The 15965-nt window shown below is 41.9% G+C and overlaps 1 protein-coding gene across 1 annotated transcript in view; it reads left to right on the top strand.

The window, feature by feature from the left end:
* Positions 1 to 14064, top strand: part of mib2 (MIB E3 ubiquitin protein ligase 2) — an 88219-nt gene extending 74155 nt beyond the window's left edge. Inside the window, exons 14-17 of the mRNA XM_084087603.1 lie at positions 422 to 600; positions 4426 to 4610; positions 4878 to 4943; positions 7401 to 14064. Coding sequence (XP_083943729.1) covers positions 422 to 600; positions 4426 to 4610; positions 4878 to 4943; positions 7401 to 7642 — 672 coding nt within the window. The 3' untranslated portion in view covers positions 7643 to 14064. The remainder of the gene's footprint in view (positions 1 to 421; positions 601 to 4425; positions 4611 to 4877; positions 4944 to 7400) is intronic.
* Positions 14065 to 15965: the final 1901 nt, after the last annotated feature.

Below are 15965 nucleotides of genomic sequence, written 5' to 3'. Positions count from 1 at the left end.
CATTCTAGTTTTTAATGCTATTAATGATAAGTAAATAGTCAAAGTCAAGTCAAACTTTATTTATATAGCACAATTTATATTTCAATTTCAAATTCAATCCCGCATTTTAATACATTTGTCACTCCTGAAACTTTGCACTTAGCTGCATGAAAATAAACATTTATTCTAATTATGAATGGCACAAACAAACTCAGATTCTGACTGACTTGAACGCCTCTGATTGGTCATTGCCTTCATGTGCATGTCTGTGATTGGCTACAAATCTCAACACTGTAAAAACAGGTTGTAAAGAGAAACCTTTGATGCTCCACACACCAGAGCAGCCTGTTTCCTGTGTGTGTGTGTGTGTGTGTGTGTGTGTGTGTGTGTGTGTGTGTGTGTGTGTGTACAGTGTGTTTACTCCTCCGCTCTGTGCCTGTAGTTGTGTAGCTCAGGGCTGATGGGAAACACGGAGCTGAACGTCGGTCATGCCATCGCTTGCTTCTTGGCACAGGAAGGAGCCGATATTAATTATGCCAATCATAAAGGGAAAAGCCCACTGGACCTGGTGACGGACAGCAGCGTACAAACTCTCATCAGGAGCTTTGCAGAGAAACACAGGTGTGTGTCAAGTCAAGTCACCTTCATTTGTATAGTGCTTTTAACAATATATATTGTAGAATAAAGATATTGTCCAGCTAAAGTTTTGATTGATTCACTTCTGTTGTAAAGATCATTAGTTATTAACCCTCTGAGGTCTGAGCTGTTTTCTGGGCCCTGGAGGTGTTCTGACATGCTCTGACATTTCTGGTTATTTCTGTTACTTGTGACATTTTCATGGCTAAAGTCTAATTACACTGTATTCAGCACAAACTCTGCTACAATAATATATCAACAGCATGTATGTAAAAGTTTGTAGTTTTGAGATAATGACATTTATGCGTGGTTTGTGAAAATACAAAAAAAAATTCTCACTGAAATAAGGCTATGAAACCCATACTGATTATTTCTTCACAAGACTTTTGAAAATTGTATCACGTAGCCTAGAATATTTGCTCTAAAACTATGTGAAAATCACCCTGATTGCTCATTCATTTAAGACAATATATTGATTTAAAAATTTTACGACGTGTTTTGTGTGAAAAAGCCTTATGCGAGAGCTCATTAATATGTAAGCTTTTCTCACCTGAGAAAGACAAAGACCCTCCCCTAATGGCCCTATTAGGAGCTATCAGGCCTGTCATTCTGGGCAACCTTGCACAATACTGTAAATGAGGAGATTTAAAAAAAGAATGGCTTTTAAATTGTTTGGATTTATTTACAACACAACATAGTCCAAAGATACACACAGCAAATGCCAAAAAAGCACTTATTGAAAACAATGATCCAAAGACAGAGACCTTTGTGCCATTCCTAAAAACATTGTACATACCTTTCATTTCCAAGGTGTTTGATTTTCACTTTACCATGTTCATGTTCACTGAAGTCCTCAGTGGCATCTGGGCCCTGAAAAAAAAAAAAGTGAACATACTGACATCAAGAGAAAGGCCTGCACGATTTTGGGAATAAATTTTAGATTTTTCTGGTTAAAATTGCTTTTTAAAATTCACAGAATACACACACACACACACACACACACACACACAAATGTTTCCAACAATATATAATATAATGAACAGTGAACACCAGGTTTGTTGTGCCTTGTAGGCATAAGCTATGCGCAGTGCTGGATAAAATATGATACATTCAAACGCGATCACGATCCAAAATATGATACATTCAAACGCGATCGCGCTGCAAAATATGATACATTCAAACGTGATCACGATCCAAAATATGATACATTCAAACGCGATCGGGCTGCAAAATATGATACATTCAAACGCGATCGCGCTGCAAAATATGATACATTCAAACGCGATCACGATCCAAAATATGATACATTCAAACGCGATCACGATCCAAAATATGATACATTCAAACGCGATCGCGCTGCAAAATATGATACATTCAAACGTGATCACGATCCAAAATATGATACATTCAAACGCGATCGGGCTGCAAAATATGATACATTCAAACGCGATCGCGCTGCAAAATATGATACATTCAAACGCGATCACGATCCAAAATATGATACATTCAAACGCGATCACGATCCAAAATATGATACATTCAAACGCGATCGCGCTCAAATATAAAACATTATGCAGGGTTCCCGCGGGGTCTTAAAAAGCCTTAAAAGCATTGAATTTATTAATTTGGAAATAATACCTTAAAAAGTCTTTAAAAAGTCTTGAATTTTGATGTCTGGGTCTTAAAAATTGTGCTGTATGTAACTTCTCCGTATTGTATTTTTCCTCAAAAGTTTCATTTGTCAACCACGATTATTTTTATTAAATAACGTAGTATATATAAAGAGTGGCGGAACCAATAATTGAGAATGCAACGCAGCCCCGGGGTCACAGTGCACAGTACTGTGAACACGTGATGCCTTCAACACAGCACACAAAGCGGAGCTCGCTCGCGTGCTACCAGTAGCCCGGGGCTTGATATGAGGTCGCTCGCCAACAGGCAGTTCACATACCGCGTCTTTTTGCGTGCTCAAGTTTATTAAAATGTGGGCATGCGGCAAGCGCTATTGAAACAACGCGCAATTTTTTTCCACCCGCTTGTTGCTGTGGAGAGTGCGTTGTATGGTTGCTTAGCAACGACGCCACAGGAAAATCAGACCAAATGTTATTAATAATATTAGATAAGCGGATGTGCATTGTAAATGTCAGTAATTAATCTTTTTTGACTCATTCTTTTTATAAAAAAAATATTTAAAGCCTGAAATATGTGAGGTTTATCTTTTTATAAAACCATTTTTGTAAAAACTTTATTTGAACTTGTACATATTAGTAGATAACATGTTGCAAGACACTCCTTTAAAATCTGGCCATCATTTTTAATAGTATTTTGATGTTTATGTAAACAAAACTTGCATATTGATAATTTTATGTTATTTGCGGGGTTTCGACAAACTCAGTAAATTGATTTCATAATAATCGTGAAAATAAATGTTCATGCCATTTCATCTCTAGTTATGATCAACTAAAATCAGCTATAATTATGTGTTTTTAGAGTATAATATGCAAACTAAAATTTTCTAAAATAATCTCTGAGCCTGTTCAATCTCTATTAGGCTATTAATATGCTGCTTCGTAATGTAAATAGATATGAGATGAAATATATTATTAGAGGGCAAGTTTGTTTTAGCTTTTCATTTTAGGCCTAAGGTTTTGGGCATTTGGCATGTTGTTGTGTGTGGAAGGTTACTAATGTGATTGCTTTGTCTGTAAATTAAATTAATGCTTTTTCAATTACTGAATTCATTGAAATAAAAATATTTTTTTCAGAATTCTTTTAATTATAATTTTTTTTTGGTTATGCGCCGTGTAGGTCTTAAATTTCAATCTATTTGGTCTTAAAATGTCTTAAAAAGGTCTTAAATTTGACTTACTGAAACCTGTAGGAACCCTGATTATGGTTACCATATACATATCTACGTTTGAGCAGATATCCACAAACACAGTAACAGTAAACACGGGTCTAAATATTATAATATTCACCATATATCTAGCAACAGTTCAACTGCAATGTGAAATTTATGCAACAATAGCAAACTAATATGTAAGTATATAATTTCTTACCTTATCTTTCTTGTCTTCAAATCGGGTTCTTCTTCTTCTGATGTAAATCCAATGTAAGCTCAGGCACGTCTTTCAAACTCGACGAAAAGTGAAGTGAAGTGTTTTGTTTTTGAGGTAGGCCTAATGAGCGCGATCGCGTTCCATGTGGAGATTTGCATGTGAATATCTTTTGCGCGAGTAGGCGTGGTAAATTAAAAAATAATTAGGAAGCGTTTGAGAAGCTGGACATCTTGTTGGTTTTATACAAATTACTTAAACAGAGAATATTTGTTTTCGTTTTGAATCCGATCATTTAAAAGTACACACTTAAATGTTTATAAAGGTGTATGGCTCATAAATGTGTGACAAGTATTCGCTGAGTTTTGTTTCAGTTTATAGACGTGCTCAAGAAAAAAAAGTTCACCGCGACGGAGAGGCAGAACGCACACCCTGTCTATTTTCTTTATTTTACAAAAGCACAATGTTTTGATTTGATTGTAAGTGGACACATACAAAAGTAGAAATATCACAGATTCTTTTTTTATATTTCTTTTTTCTGTATGACCATAAATGACGAAGAAATTTAAGTTTATAGTGCTACAATGTGGAGAAAATCCAGCAAAACGCGCCCGCGCGTTTGTCGACCTCAGAGGGTTAACTTAGGGGCCGCTTACACGACACCGTTCTAACACTGTGTGTGTGTGTGTCAGTGTGTGGTGTTTACTAACTGAGGGATCTATGTGATTTTGACGTGGTGTGTGTGTGTGTTCAGACTGCAGGCCGTCACTTGTGGCACGGGCACCAGCAGTGCCAGTCTCCGGCGGGTTCACACTACGCCCAACACCATGACCAACCTGGCGGTGCCGAGTGTGACGGGTCCCAGCGAGTGCCTGATCTGCTCTGAGCTCGCGCTGCTAGTGCTGTTCTCTCCCTGCCAACACAGCGTCGCGTGTGAGGGTGAGTTTATACACACACACACACTCACTCACTCACTCACTCACTCACACACACACAATCAATCACTCACTTACTCACACACACACACAATCAATCACTCACTCATTCACTCTCACACACACACACACACACACACACACACACACACACACACACACAATCACTCACACACTTACACACAAACACACACACTCACACACAGTTGCTGTTTCTTATCACTGAATCCCACACATTTATGCAAACTTCTGTCGGGTCGTGTCTCCTCAGAATGTGCTCACAGAATGAAGAAGTGCATCCGCTGCCAGGTGACAATAACAAAGAAAATCAGACAGGGTAAGTGCTTTTACATTTCAGTGATGATGATATTTTATGCTAAGATTTGAAATGTTTTTCAGTACATTTGCATTCCATCTGTGGCCTCTTTTCCAAATGGTAAACATTAGAAATAAATAACATTAGCAGTTAATAATGTCCTTTTGAGCAGCCGTGTTGTGATCAGCTGCTGTGTTAAATACACACACACTCCGCTCTTAATTGATCTAATTTGGCAAAGAATAAGGATGAGTGATGTTTGATAGATAACACACGTTACCACATCACAGCCTGCAGGGACTTTCTATTTGAATGACCAAAATTCTCTGAAACATCAATAGTTCTTTTGGCAGTAGACAAAATTTAAAGTCCCCCTGTAGTCGGATCATTTTAATCTTTAAAACTCATCTTTGATCACCAAAATGACATATTTAAGGGGTTTTTTTTCTTGAAAAAAATTCTTCATGGCTTAAAAGAGCTTGAATGGAACTCGACACCGCTGCCTCATTTAGTATTCGTCTATGAATATGCAAATGAGCCCCGCCTCCACTCACTCATAGCAGCTCAGAGATCCACTCGTTGACGATCATGGAAACAGCTCAGGTTACCACTGTAACCCTTGTTCCCTGAGAAGGGAATGAGACACTGCGTCGGAACGACACTATGGGGAACGCTCTAAGCGTAACGCATCTGAAGTATGAATGAAACTAATCCAGTCCTGATTGGTGCTGCGTCATGACGTAACTTGTGACGGCACACACGGAAGCTATAAAGGGACGCTGGCACACAACAGAGTTAGCTTTCAGTGATGAAGCAAGTCGCTCCCAGGAAGGCGTGGCGGAGGGACGCTGTGTCTCGTTCCCTTCTCAGGGAACAAGGGTTACAGACGTAACCTGAGATGTTCCCTTTCGAGGAGACTTCGTCAGAACGACACTTTGGGGAATGAATACCCACTATGCCACAACGAACCCTGCCTGTCCCAGTGTGAAGCTGTCATAGGCACACGAAGGACGAGAGCACTAGTGCGCCTGGCGTAGAAGGAATGTCCAGGCTATAAAACCTTGTGAATGTGTGTGGAGTGGCCCAGCCAGCCGCTTCACATATCTCATGAATAGGTACCCCTGAAAGAAGGGCTCTAGAGGACGCCATGCCTCTGGTTGAGTGAGCCCTCACTGCCAAAGGTGAAGGCAGACTGCATACCTGATAGGCCAGGGAAATAGCCTGAACTATCCAGTTGCTGATGGTCTGTTTAGAAGCATAGAGCCACTTCTTGGGAGACCCGAAACACACCAGCAACTGGTCTGACTTCTGCCAATGAGAGGATCTCTGGACATAAATCTTGAGAGCTCTGACAGGACAGAGCAGATGGAGTCTCATCTTCCGCCATCATGTGAGGTTGAGGATGAAAAGCCTGCAGAACCATTGGATGTGTTGTGTTATAAGGCACCTTAGGCACATAGCCTGGGATGCAAGATAGCCTTAATTCCCCCGGGAGCAAACTCCAGGCACTCAGGAAATATAGAGACGGCCTGGAGATCTCCTTCTCTTTTTAGAGAAGTGATGGCTAATAGAAAGGCTACCTTGAGAGAAAGGTTCTTGGCCTCAGCCGACACTAAAGGTTCGAAGGGGGCCTCGACCAGCCCTTCGAGAACCACCGCCAGGTCCCATGTGGGAACTCTGGTCTGAGCCGCAGGTCTCATCCTCCAGGCCCCACGGAGGAACCGTACGACCAGCTGATCACTTCCCAGTGGCCTATCACCCAGAGGAGCGTGGAAAGCCGCAATGGCAGCCACGTACACCTTGAGTGTGGACAGGGTAAGACCAGCAGAGAAGAGGTCTTGGAGGAACTCCAGCACTGAAGCCACCGGGCAGTTAACTGGGTCCACCTCACGCTCTCTACACCAAGTGGAAACACATTTCCATTTCACGCCGTACAATTTCTTTGTGGAGGGAGCTCTAGAACCGAGTATGCTGTTTTTTGCTGTACGCTTCGAGATATTTCTCAAGTTCATATAATTCAAGTTCCTACAGGACAAACAACACCAAATAGGACCGACAGTTGTACACAGAGCGCTTGCTGAAGAGCAAATAGCTAACTCTGTTGTGTGTCGGCGTCCCTTTGTAGTTTCCGCGTATGCTGTCACACTTTACGTCATGACGCAGCACCAATCACGATTGGATTAGTTTCATTCAGACGTGTTATGCTAAGTGTGTTCCCCAAAATGTCGTTCCGACGCAGTGCGAGTTCCCTCGAAAGGCAACTTCTCCATTTCTCCATATCGTTGCCATGTAAACGTACCCATAAACAACATTAAAAGCGGGATTCTCACCACAGGGGGGCTTTAGGGAAATAGCTTTACAGTAGCAGTATTTAAAGACTCTAGATTATGTTCTCATTCTCTTTTACGTCCTGCAAGGAAACAGGTGTTTTATCTCTTTCCTGACTTAACTCCTGCTCTTCCCTCTTCCCTCTCTCAGACCAGACGGAGGTGGAGTGCAGCCCGAGCTCGGAGAACTCAGAGCAACACAACCTGCTGGAGCAGCTTCAGTCTCGGTACCGGCAGATGGAGGAGCGCATCACCTGCCCCATCTGCATCGACAACCACATCAAGCTGGTGTTCCAGTGTGGGCACGCCTCCTGCATGGACTGCAGCGCCGCGCTCAAGACCTGCCCCATCTGCCGGCAGACCATCCGCGAGCGCATTCAGCTCTTCGTCTGACCCGGGCTTCATCTGGCCTGAGCTTCATCTGTCCCCGAGGAGTCGATTCAAAATCAGCCATGGATGCGTGAGAATCCATTCTGGAGGATTTGGACCTTGTGTTTCCGAGTAGCATGAGGACGTCTGCTGCTCCGACTGGCAAAACATCTGTAACCACAGTATTATGGAGCGAAGAGTGAAGCGAGATATAAAGTCAGAATTGTGAGATATAAAGTCAGAATTGTGAGATACAAAGTTACCTTTTTTATCCTGTGGCGGAAACAGGCTTCCATACAATTCTGACTTTTCTCACAACCGCAAATTTATATCTCGGAATTATTACTTTTTTCTCTGAAAAATGAGAAACGAACTCGCAATCCTGACTTTTCTCGCAATTGTGAATTGTATAACTGATTATAATTATAACAATTTTAACTCCCAATTGCGAGAAAAGTCCAAATTGCAAATTTTATATCTCACAATTCAGACTTTATAAATCGCAATTGCGAGTTTGTATCTCACATTTCTAAGAAAAAAGTAATAATTGTGAGATATAAATTCGTAGTTGCGATGTACGCCATCATTTAGGATGCGACTGAAAATCATCCATGGTCGTGTGCAATTCCATTCTGGAGAATTCGGACCTTGTGTTTCCGAGTAGCATGAGGACGTCTGCTTCTCCGACTGGCTAAACATCTCTAACTACAGTATTATGGAGTGAAGAGAAGTTCACTGGCTCATGGGAGATCACCTGATATTGTCCACATACCCAGCATGCAACGTTCTGTGAGCTGACACGCAATACCTGGGCCATATTTTACTCTAAAATCCGAAGAAAGAATATTAAAGATATTTCGCCTTTTTGTGACGTTTTCATCATCGATTCTCATTACTTTAAGTGTTTATGCATACATGCTATCATCTAAATGAAACATTGGTAACACTTTACAATAAGGTTCATTAGTTAACATTAGTTAGTGCATTAAGCAACATTAGTTCACAGTGCATTAACTAATGTTAACTAATACAACCTTTGGTTTTAATAATGTATTAGTAAATGTTGAAATTAATATTAACTTAGATCAATAAATGCTTTAGAAGTATTGTTCATTCTTAGTTCCTGTTAACTTAGCTAGTTAACTAATGTTAACTAATGAACCTTATTGTAAAGTGTTACCGAAACATTATTGCATTTACAATGAATATAATTCTCCTTGAAACATGTGATTCTGGGGTGAAATATGGCCAGATCTGATCCAGCACTCATCAGTCCCTGAGAACGCCGTGTTTGTGCCGTTGTGTCGGAGAGCCGTGTTGTACAGATGCCTGTACCGTACCCGATCTAGGATTTACTCAAGCAAAGATATACATACTGCATGCTGGTGAGCATATTATCTACATCATATGTTGTGTCACAGAGGACATTTGTAGTGTTATAAGTACAGACGACCTGTAATTTCTACCCGTGTGTGATTATGGCTCTGTGTCTGTGTGACTGAAAAGGCGTTCAAGGCCGATAAAAGTAGATTAAACTGTGTCAGCAGAGGTGCTGAATGCTTCACAATACTAGCAGTTGTTTCATTTTCTCAGGTTCATGCAAGTCCGTTCGACTCAGAGTGCAAGACGCCTCCCTCTGTAAACTTTACAAACGTTCGGCCTTATCCACTGGCATTGCATGACATTATATGAAGTATTTATTAGCCTCATAAACCAGATCTCCCACTGTAATGCTTTGCCTAAATGTGTTCTGGGATTGAAATCACTTGTTTTGAGCATCACAGTGAACTGGAAACTCCTAGGATTTAAAGAGAACGTTCATCACTGCTGTCATTATTTCCTCACTCTCACATCTTTTGTTTTTCCATGGAATACAAAGTTGTTTTTTAAGAGTCGTCATACACTGTAGCTCTGATGTCAGTCGAGCTTCAAAAAAGAACCATAAAATCAAAAATAGTCCATGCTTTTACTCCCAAGTAATCCAAGGTCATGTGTGAGAAACTATGGAAGCTTGTTTCCACCAGGAATACAGAAATAAAAAAGGTAATTGCGACATTTTATCTCGCGATTATTACTTTTTTCTCTGAAATGTGAGAAACTTGCAATTTCCAAGTTGCAAGATATAATCTCTCAATTTTATGGAAGCTTGTTTACGCCACAGAATAAATAAAGCTTCCATACAATTCAGACTTTTCTCACAAACCGCAACTGTATATCTCGCAATTCTGACTTTTCTCGCAATTGTGGATTGTATAACTTATTATAATTATAACAATTACAACAACTCCCAATTGCGAGAAAAGTCAGAATTGCAAATTTTATATCTCGCCATTCAGACTTTATAAATCGCAATTGCAAGTTTGTATCACATTTCAAATGTCAGAGGAAAAAAAAGTAATAATTGCGAGATATAGATTTCGCAGTTGCGAGAAAAGTGAGTTTATATTTCGGAATTTGGATTTATAAAGTCAGAATTGTGAGATAAAAAGTGCAATTTCCAATTTTTATTCCGTGGCAGAACAGAGACGTCCATAGACGTACCAACGTATTAGGATCACGCCAGGGAGCCTATCATCTTCAAGCGTTAACAGAACGAGCCAATGCACATGATTTACATCTCGTGCTCCGCCCCGCAGTGCGAGTATAAATAGGAAGCGAATGCAAGCACCATTTGTTTCCCGGGCTCTGCCAAGGGAAAGACACAGGTTCACTGCAGGGAGCCGTACTGTGGAAGAATATACATATGGGATCGCCGTAGGGATCACAACATATGGGCCCCAGCCTAGCACAGTTTCCACCAATGCATACTAGTGTTAGGCGTGCCGAGGGGTGTGGAGGTACTCGACAGGGTTCGGCTAACGGGGAACTCACCCGGAGCTGAAATGTCGTACATAAGTGAGCACACTGGAGGATACCGGCTCGACACGAAGGCTATAAAACCTAGCGAACGTGTTTGGTGTCTCGCAGCTCTACATATATCTGTCAGCGAGGCACCTTGTGCCAGCGCCCAGGAAGAAGCGACACTCCGGAGTGGACTCAACCTGAGGGGGAATGGTGTGTCTTGGGATTGGTACGCCAAGACGATGGCATCCACTATCCAGTGGGTCAAAGAGCATGCGATAGAGAAAGCATATGCGCAGTTTAATATATATAATATAATATTTTTATTTTATCATTATATCATTTATACAAAACTGTTTTGTGCATGTGCGTATCCCGCATGCACTATTTTGATCACAACACATTTTCTCTTCAGTACTCTTCTTTCACAGTAGTCTTCCTTCATAACTCGTACTGAGAAAGATATATTTGTGTAAATAGTTGTGCAACACTGCATGGTGACCACAGCATGCCTGGACACTTGGTCTGGGGGAACTCCGGCCCGTAGAATGAAGAGTCTGACCACAGGCTGAGGGATTGGTGGAAGGCCGGGGTGATTGTCATTGATTGAGTGAAGCCAGTGGCTGAAGCGGCCTCATATGAAACAACCCGAGCAGCATTTCTGCGGCTGCAGAGGAGACTGGTTCAGCCAGAGATGCTGTTCCTGGACCACAAGAGTGGACATCGCCCGACCGACTGAACATGCGGCAACCTTCGTCGCTCGGAGGGCGAAGTCAGTTGCCGTACGGAGCTCAGCCATGAACTCTCGGTCAGGGCTACACTCGTGCATGTCCATGAGTGCTTTGGCCTGATGGACCTGCAGCAACACCATGGCATGCTGGGAGGAGGCAGCCTGTCCACTGGCTCTGTAAGCCTTGCCCGTGAGAGCGGATGAGAACTTACAGGCCTATGATGGGAGACGCGGATCACCCTTCCAGGAGGTAGCAGTCGCCGGATACATTTGCATCGCGATTGACCACTCAACCGGAGGATTATCCACGTACCTTTGGGCCGAACTACCGCCAAGGGTAGTGAGGGGGAGCTCTGTTTTGGGCAGAAAAAGGTGTCCTGGTAACCTCCTCATGCACTTCTGGAAAGAAAGGCACTGGGGCTGCGCGCTGAGGACCAGCACGGCCCGTCCCGAGATACCCAATTATCCAGCCTCGAGGGTTCGGGACACGGTGGAGGGGTCCACTCGAGCCCCACACTCTCGGCGGCCTGGGAAAGCATAGCCATCAATTCTGAATCAGGCTCGAGCAACACAACTCAGACCGTCAGTCTGTGCCAGGGAACGACCACATCCAGAAACACACCGGTGATATGACATCTTGAAAAAGACACACCCGTGTTTGCTCTTTCATTAATTAGCTCTCTCAGTGCCGAAACACACAGGGGAAATGGCCACGGCAACACTGGCGGGGGATGGTGCAGTGAAGCACTCGCTCACTGTTTAGAAACACAGTAACCTCGGTAAAGGCCCTCTCTAACCAACCAACACAACGCTGTGAAGACAGCAGTTGAGATCTGTAAGTAGCTCGCGTCCACCGCAACTGGAGGAGAGGCTTTTTCCCAAAGAACAGTCGACACACACACACTCGTTGAACTCTGTTTCAACTAGGGCTGCACGATTAATCGAAATGAAACCGCACGCGATTTGGCTGCGATTATTTTATGTGCAGCTTGTCAGTGAAGTACGGCTCTGAGCTCAGTAGTAAATGCTGCTCCATCTGAAAACCAGAAGGCGTCTCACACACACACACACACCACATATGCCCCGCTGCAGAAGTAGACAACACACATCATTCCAGGAAATCCCTTTGGCATCATACTATCGCTGTAGCTGAATAAACTGAAGATCGAAAGGCTTTGATTAATTTTTTTAAATGTTGTCTTTTGTTGGACAAGAGGTTCATAAATAAAAGAAAATGAAAAGATGTTTGGCATGTGTTGCTTTTTCAAATTCACGTTATAAGCAACTCAAACTCTCAGTGCTTTCATTTTATAATCGCAATAAACCAAATCGGTTTAAACGTGATTTAATGTTAATTGCGATTAATCGTGCAGCCCTAGTTTCAACACTCTTCAGAGGCATACGGTTATCTGTTCGGCTCCGAAACGAAAGACAAATGGTGCTTGCATTCGCTTGCTATTTATACTCACGCTGCGGGGCGGAGCAGGAATGCAAATCTCGTACGCCAATGTGCATTGGCTCGTTCTGTTAACACTCAAAGATGATCGGCTCCCTGGAGTGATCCTACGTCTACGCATGTCAAACGAGACCGACTGAAAAGGAAACAATCTTCCATAAGCAACACACACACATTTTTTAAGTTTTGTAAAGTGGAATGGAATCTCTATCGTTGCATGGAAATAGCTGTGCGTTTTTAGGCATGAGGGTGAGCAAACATGAACTGTCATTTCTGAGTGAACTGTTTCTGTAACAGTAATTGTATTTCACCTGCTATTATGATGTAAGAACTGAATGGCAGCTGGGTGTGTATTTTACCATTGTTAGTTGAAATATTTCCACCATGAATTCGACCTGTAAGCACTCGAGCATCAGTTCATCCCCTCATAGAGTCTCATGTCTGTTGTGTGTTTCTGTTCCAGAAGGGCTTACTGTGTGCATTTATTATATTTTAATGTATATGTCATTCTGTGACGGGCTTTTTTTTAATAGGTCCTGCTTTTGGGACAGCCAACGCTAACATGTAAATCTGAATGTCTCGCTGTACGCCAGATCCTGAGAAATACTATGGCGAAATTAGTGCCAAAATGAGTCAGCGTGTGCGGAGGAGCATCATGTCCGGATCAAGCCTTTGTGATGTTTTTATTTAACTTATAGTTGTATTTTATAATTTGTTTAAATAGAAATTTTGTGTAGTTCTTTTGCTTTTTCGATTTAGAGGACAATGGAAGTCAGCCTCGGCTTTTAGAATAGAAGGACAGTCTAGTTTTATGAAGCTTATCTGCTAACAGCTCACCTTATACAACATCACTTCTGTTCAATATTACTGAGAAGTGACTGCGTAAATTATTCCTGTTTATGTTAGATATTATAATATACAAAGTATCCTGATGAAAATGGCATGTTGCACTTCACTTGGATTTATTAAAATCAAAACTTATTGTGAAGGTAAATTTTAGAATCCAGAAAGCAAGTTCAGAATCGACTCTCAGAATGACGTCGTCGTCTTTTCCGTGTAGAATATTGACAATCTAGAATTCATCTAGAACTGTCCATTTGTAATGATATTGTTTGTGTTGTACATAATACTACATGTAATTCAAAAGAACAAAACGTATGTGAGTTGTCAGCAGGTAAGGATAAAAACATGATCATGAACGACAGAAATGGTTTAAGTTTAAGGAAAGTGTATGTCAGATTATTTAAGCAAAAATAATAAAATGTTACAAAATGTTTATACAGTTCAGTATGTGGAGTTCCGATGTTGGCCTTACTGTCCATTTCCTATATTTATTTTGGTTGTTTTTGTCACCTTTTTTTCAAGTTTTACTCTGTAAAAAATATTTTGAAGTAAATATTGAACTGTTTTATAAGCATATATTTATGGTTTCATTTTTTGGGAGCTGTAGTGGCGGGGTCTAAGGATCTCACTGATGAATAAAGTTGAGAATGAATTCTCGTTTCTGCATTGAAAAGCTTGGAGAAAAGCAGAGAAAATTGCCCTGACATATTTTAAAGTCCCCCTGTGGTGTAAATCCAGCTTTTAATGTTGTTTATGTGTCTATGTGGTGTTTTTAATATGCTTTAAGACAAACCATGTGTATTCATAAGTCGACACCATTGCTGAGTATTTTCTCCTTAAAACTGCAGTGAACCAAAGACAGTCTCAAAAACACGCTTTGAAATCGCTGGTGTTTCTGACGTCACAAACTACCTTGTTGTCACAGAGTCAGCCACACCAGGCTTGTTCGACTTGAACCGACAGACCGATCGGTGAATGACATCAAAGTAGAAACAGAGCCCGTCTACGGAGAGCCTGGCCACTCCCTATTAAAGCCTATTGTACTGAATTTTGTTTGTAGTTCCACCAGAGCTCCACTGGGGGCGATCGCCATGAGTGCAGAATGAATGGGAGTCTATAGGGCTAGACGGCTAAATGTGTCTCTTTCACCCGATTGCCGTTGAGAAATCTCAGATTTGATTGTAGGTTTTGCAAGTTCAACATGGGTTATAGGTCGAAAGTTGAATGAACGAGCACTTATGTCCTTTCGATTTCTTACAGGTTGAGTTGTTGTTAATCATTGGTCAGTGAAGGACTGATTACGACCAGAGAAACCGTTTGATGGCATCGTGGCGTTCAAAGCGGGACCAGAAACAAACAAAACAAAAACTCTTCTAGCACGTGTGTTTGCCTGTGTCAGCTGTGTGTGTTTCCCTGTGTCAGCTGTGTTGTGTGTTTCCCTGTGTCAGCTGTGTGTGTTTGCCTGTGTCAGCTGTGTTGTGTGTTTCCCTGTGTCAGCTGTGTGTGTTTACCTGTGTCAGCTGTGTTGTGTGTTTACCTGTGTCAGCTGTGTGTGTTTCCCTGTGTCAGCTGTGTTGTGTGTTTGCCTGTGTCAGCTGTGTCATCGATGCCTCGAGAGAAAAGAAAGTGCTGAGCGCGAAAGCACCAAAGAGACTGAAGGATTGCCGTGAAGCAGTATCTCTGGTCGTACGATGTGTATGATGTCATTGACATTTTAAAAGACTTTTTAAAACAAATAAGTGTATACACTTCGAATACAACATTCAAATTACTAGACAAAAAATTGTATCCTGAGAAAAGTGGATTTTGATGTGTATAGCGCCATAGACCTCCATTCATTCTGCACTCGTCCTGTGAGCGCCCTCATGTGGAGCCAGAGTGGAACTGCAACCAGTTCAGAAGCCAGAAGTTTACTGAGAGTGGAACTTGCTTTTGAATTGCTCTCGCGGTACTTCGATGTCATAAACCGATCGGTCTGTGCAGCGCCGGTTCAAGTCGAACAAGCCTACCGTCACAGCCCCAATCATCACCTAATCACCAGGACCCGCCCACTCATTCACAATCACCAGATTACTCACTCCTTACATCTGCACTCATTGTCTGGGGTGTATTCCAGAAAGCAGGTTATGTGACTTACCCGGGTAAGTTTAGGAGTAAGTAAGCGGATAACCTCTGCTTTCGGTTCCAAAAACAGAGGTAACTTTCGGGTTATGTAAGTAACCATAGCAACTGACTCTCTGAGGATAACCTGCTCCGGAGCAGGTTATGGTGCAGGGTTAGTTTGTTTCAGAGAGGTTTCCGAGCATGGCGTGCCCTTTTGATGAGGATCCTGTGGACGTAGAGGCACAGATTATACAGGGTTTTTTTCGCCGTGAGAGGGTGATAAGACCACGTATCGATGTCTTTTCTTATCCTAACGAATTTTTGCAGGAGCGCTATCGTTTTTCTAGGGAGTCGTTAATTTATTTAACAAACCT

This window comes from Abramis brama (genome assembly GCF_963993115.1).
Source record: "Abramis brama genome assembly, chromosome: 16".
NCBI lineage: Eukaryota > Metazoa > Chordata > Actinopteri > Cypriniformes > Leuciscidae > Abramis > Abramis brama.
The sequence above is the reverse complement of the archived record's forward strand: the minus strand, read 5'-3'. Positions and strand labels throughout refer to the sequence as shown.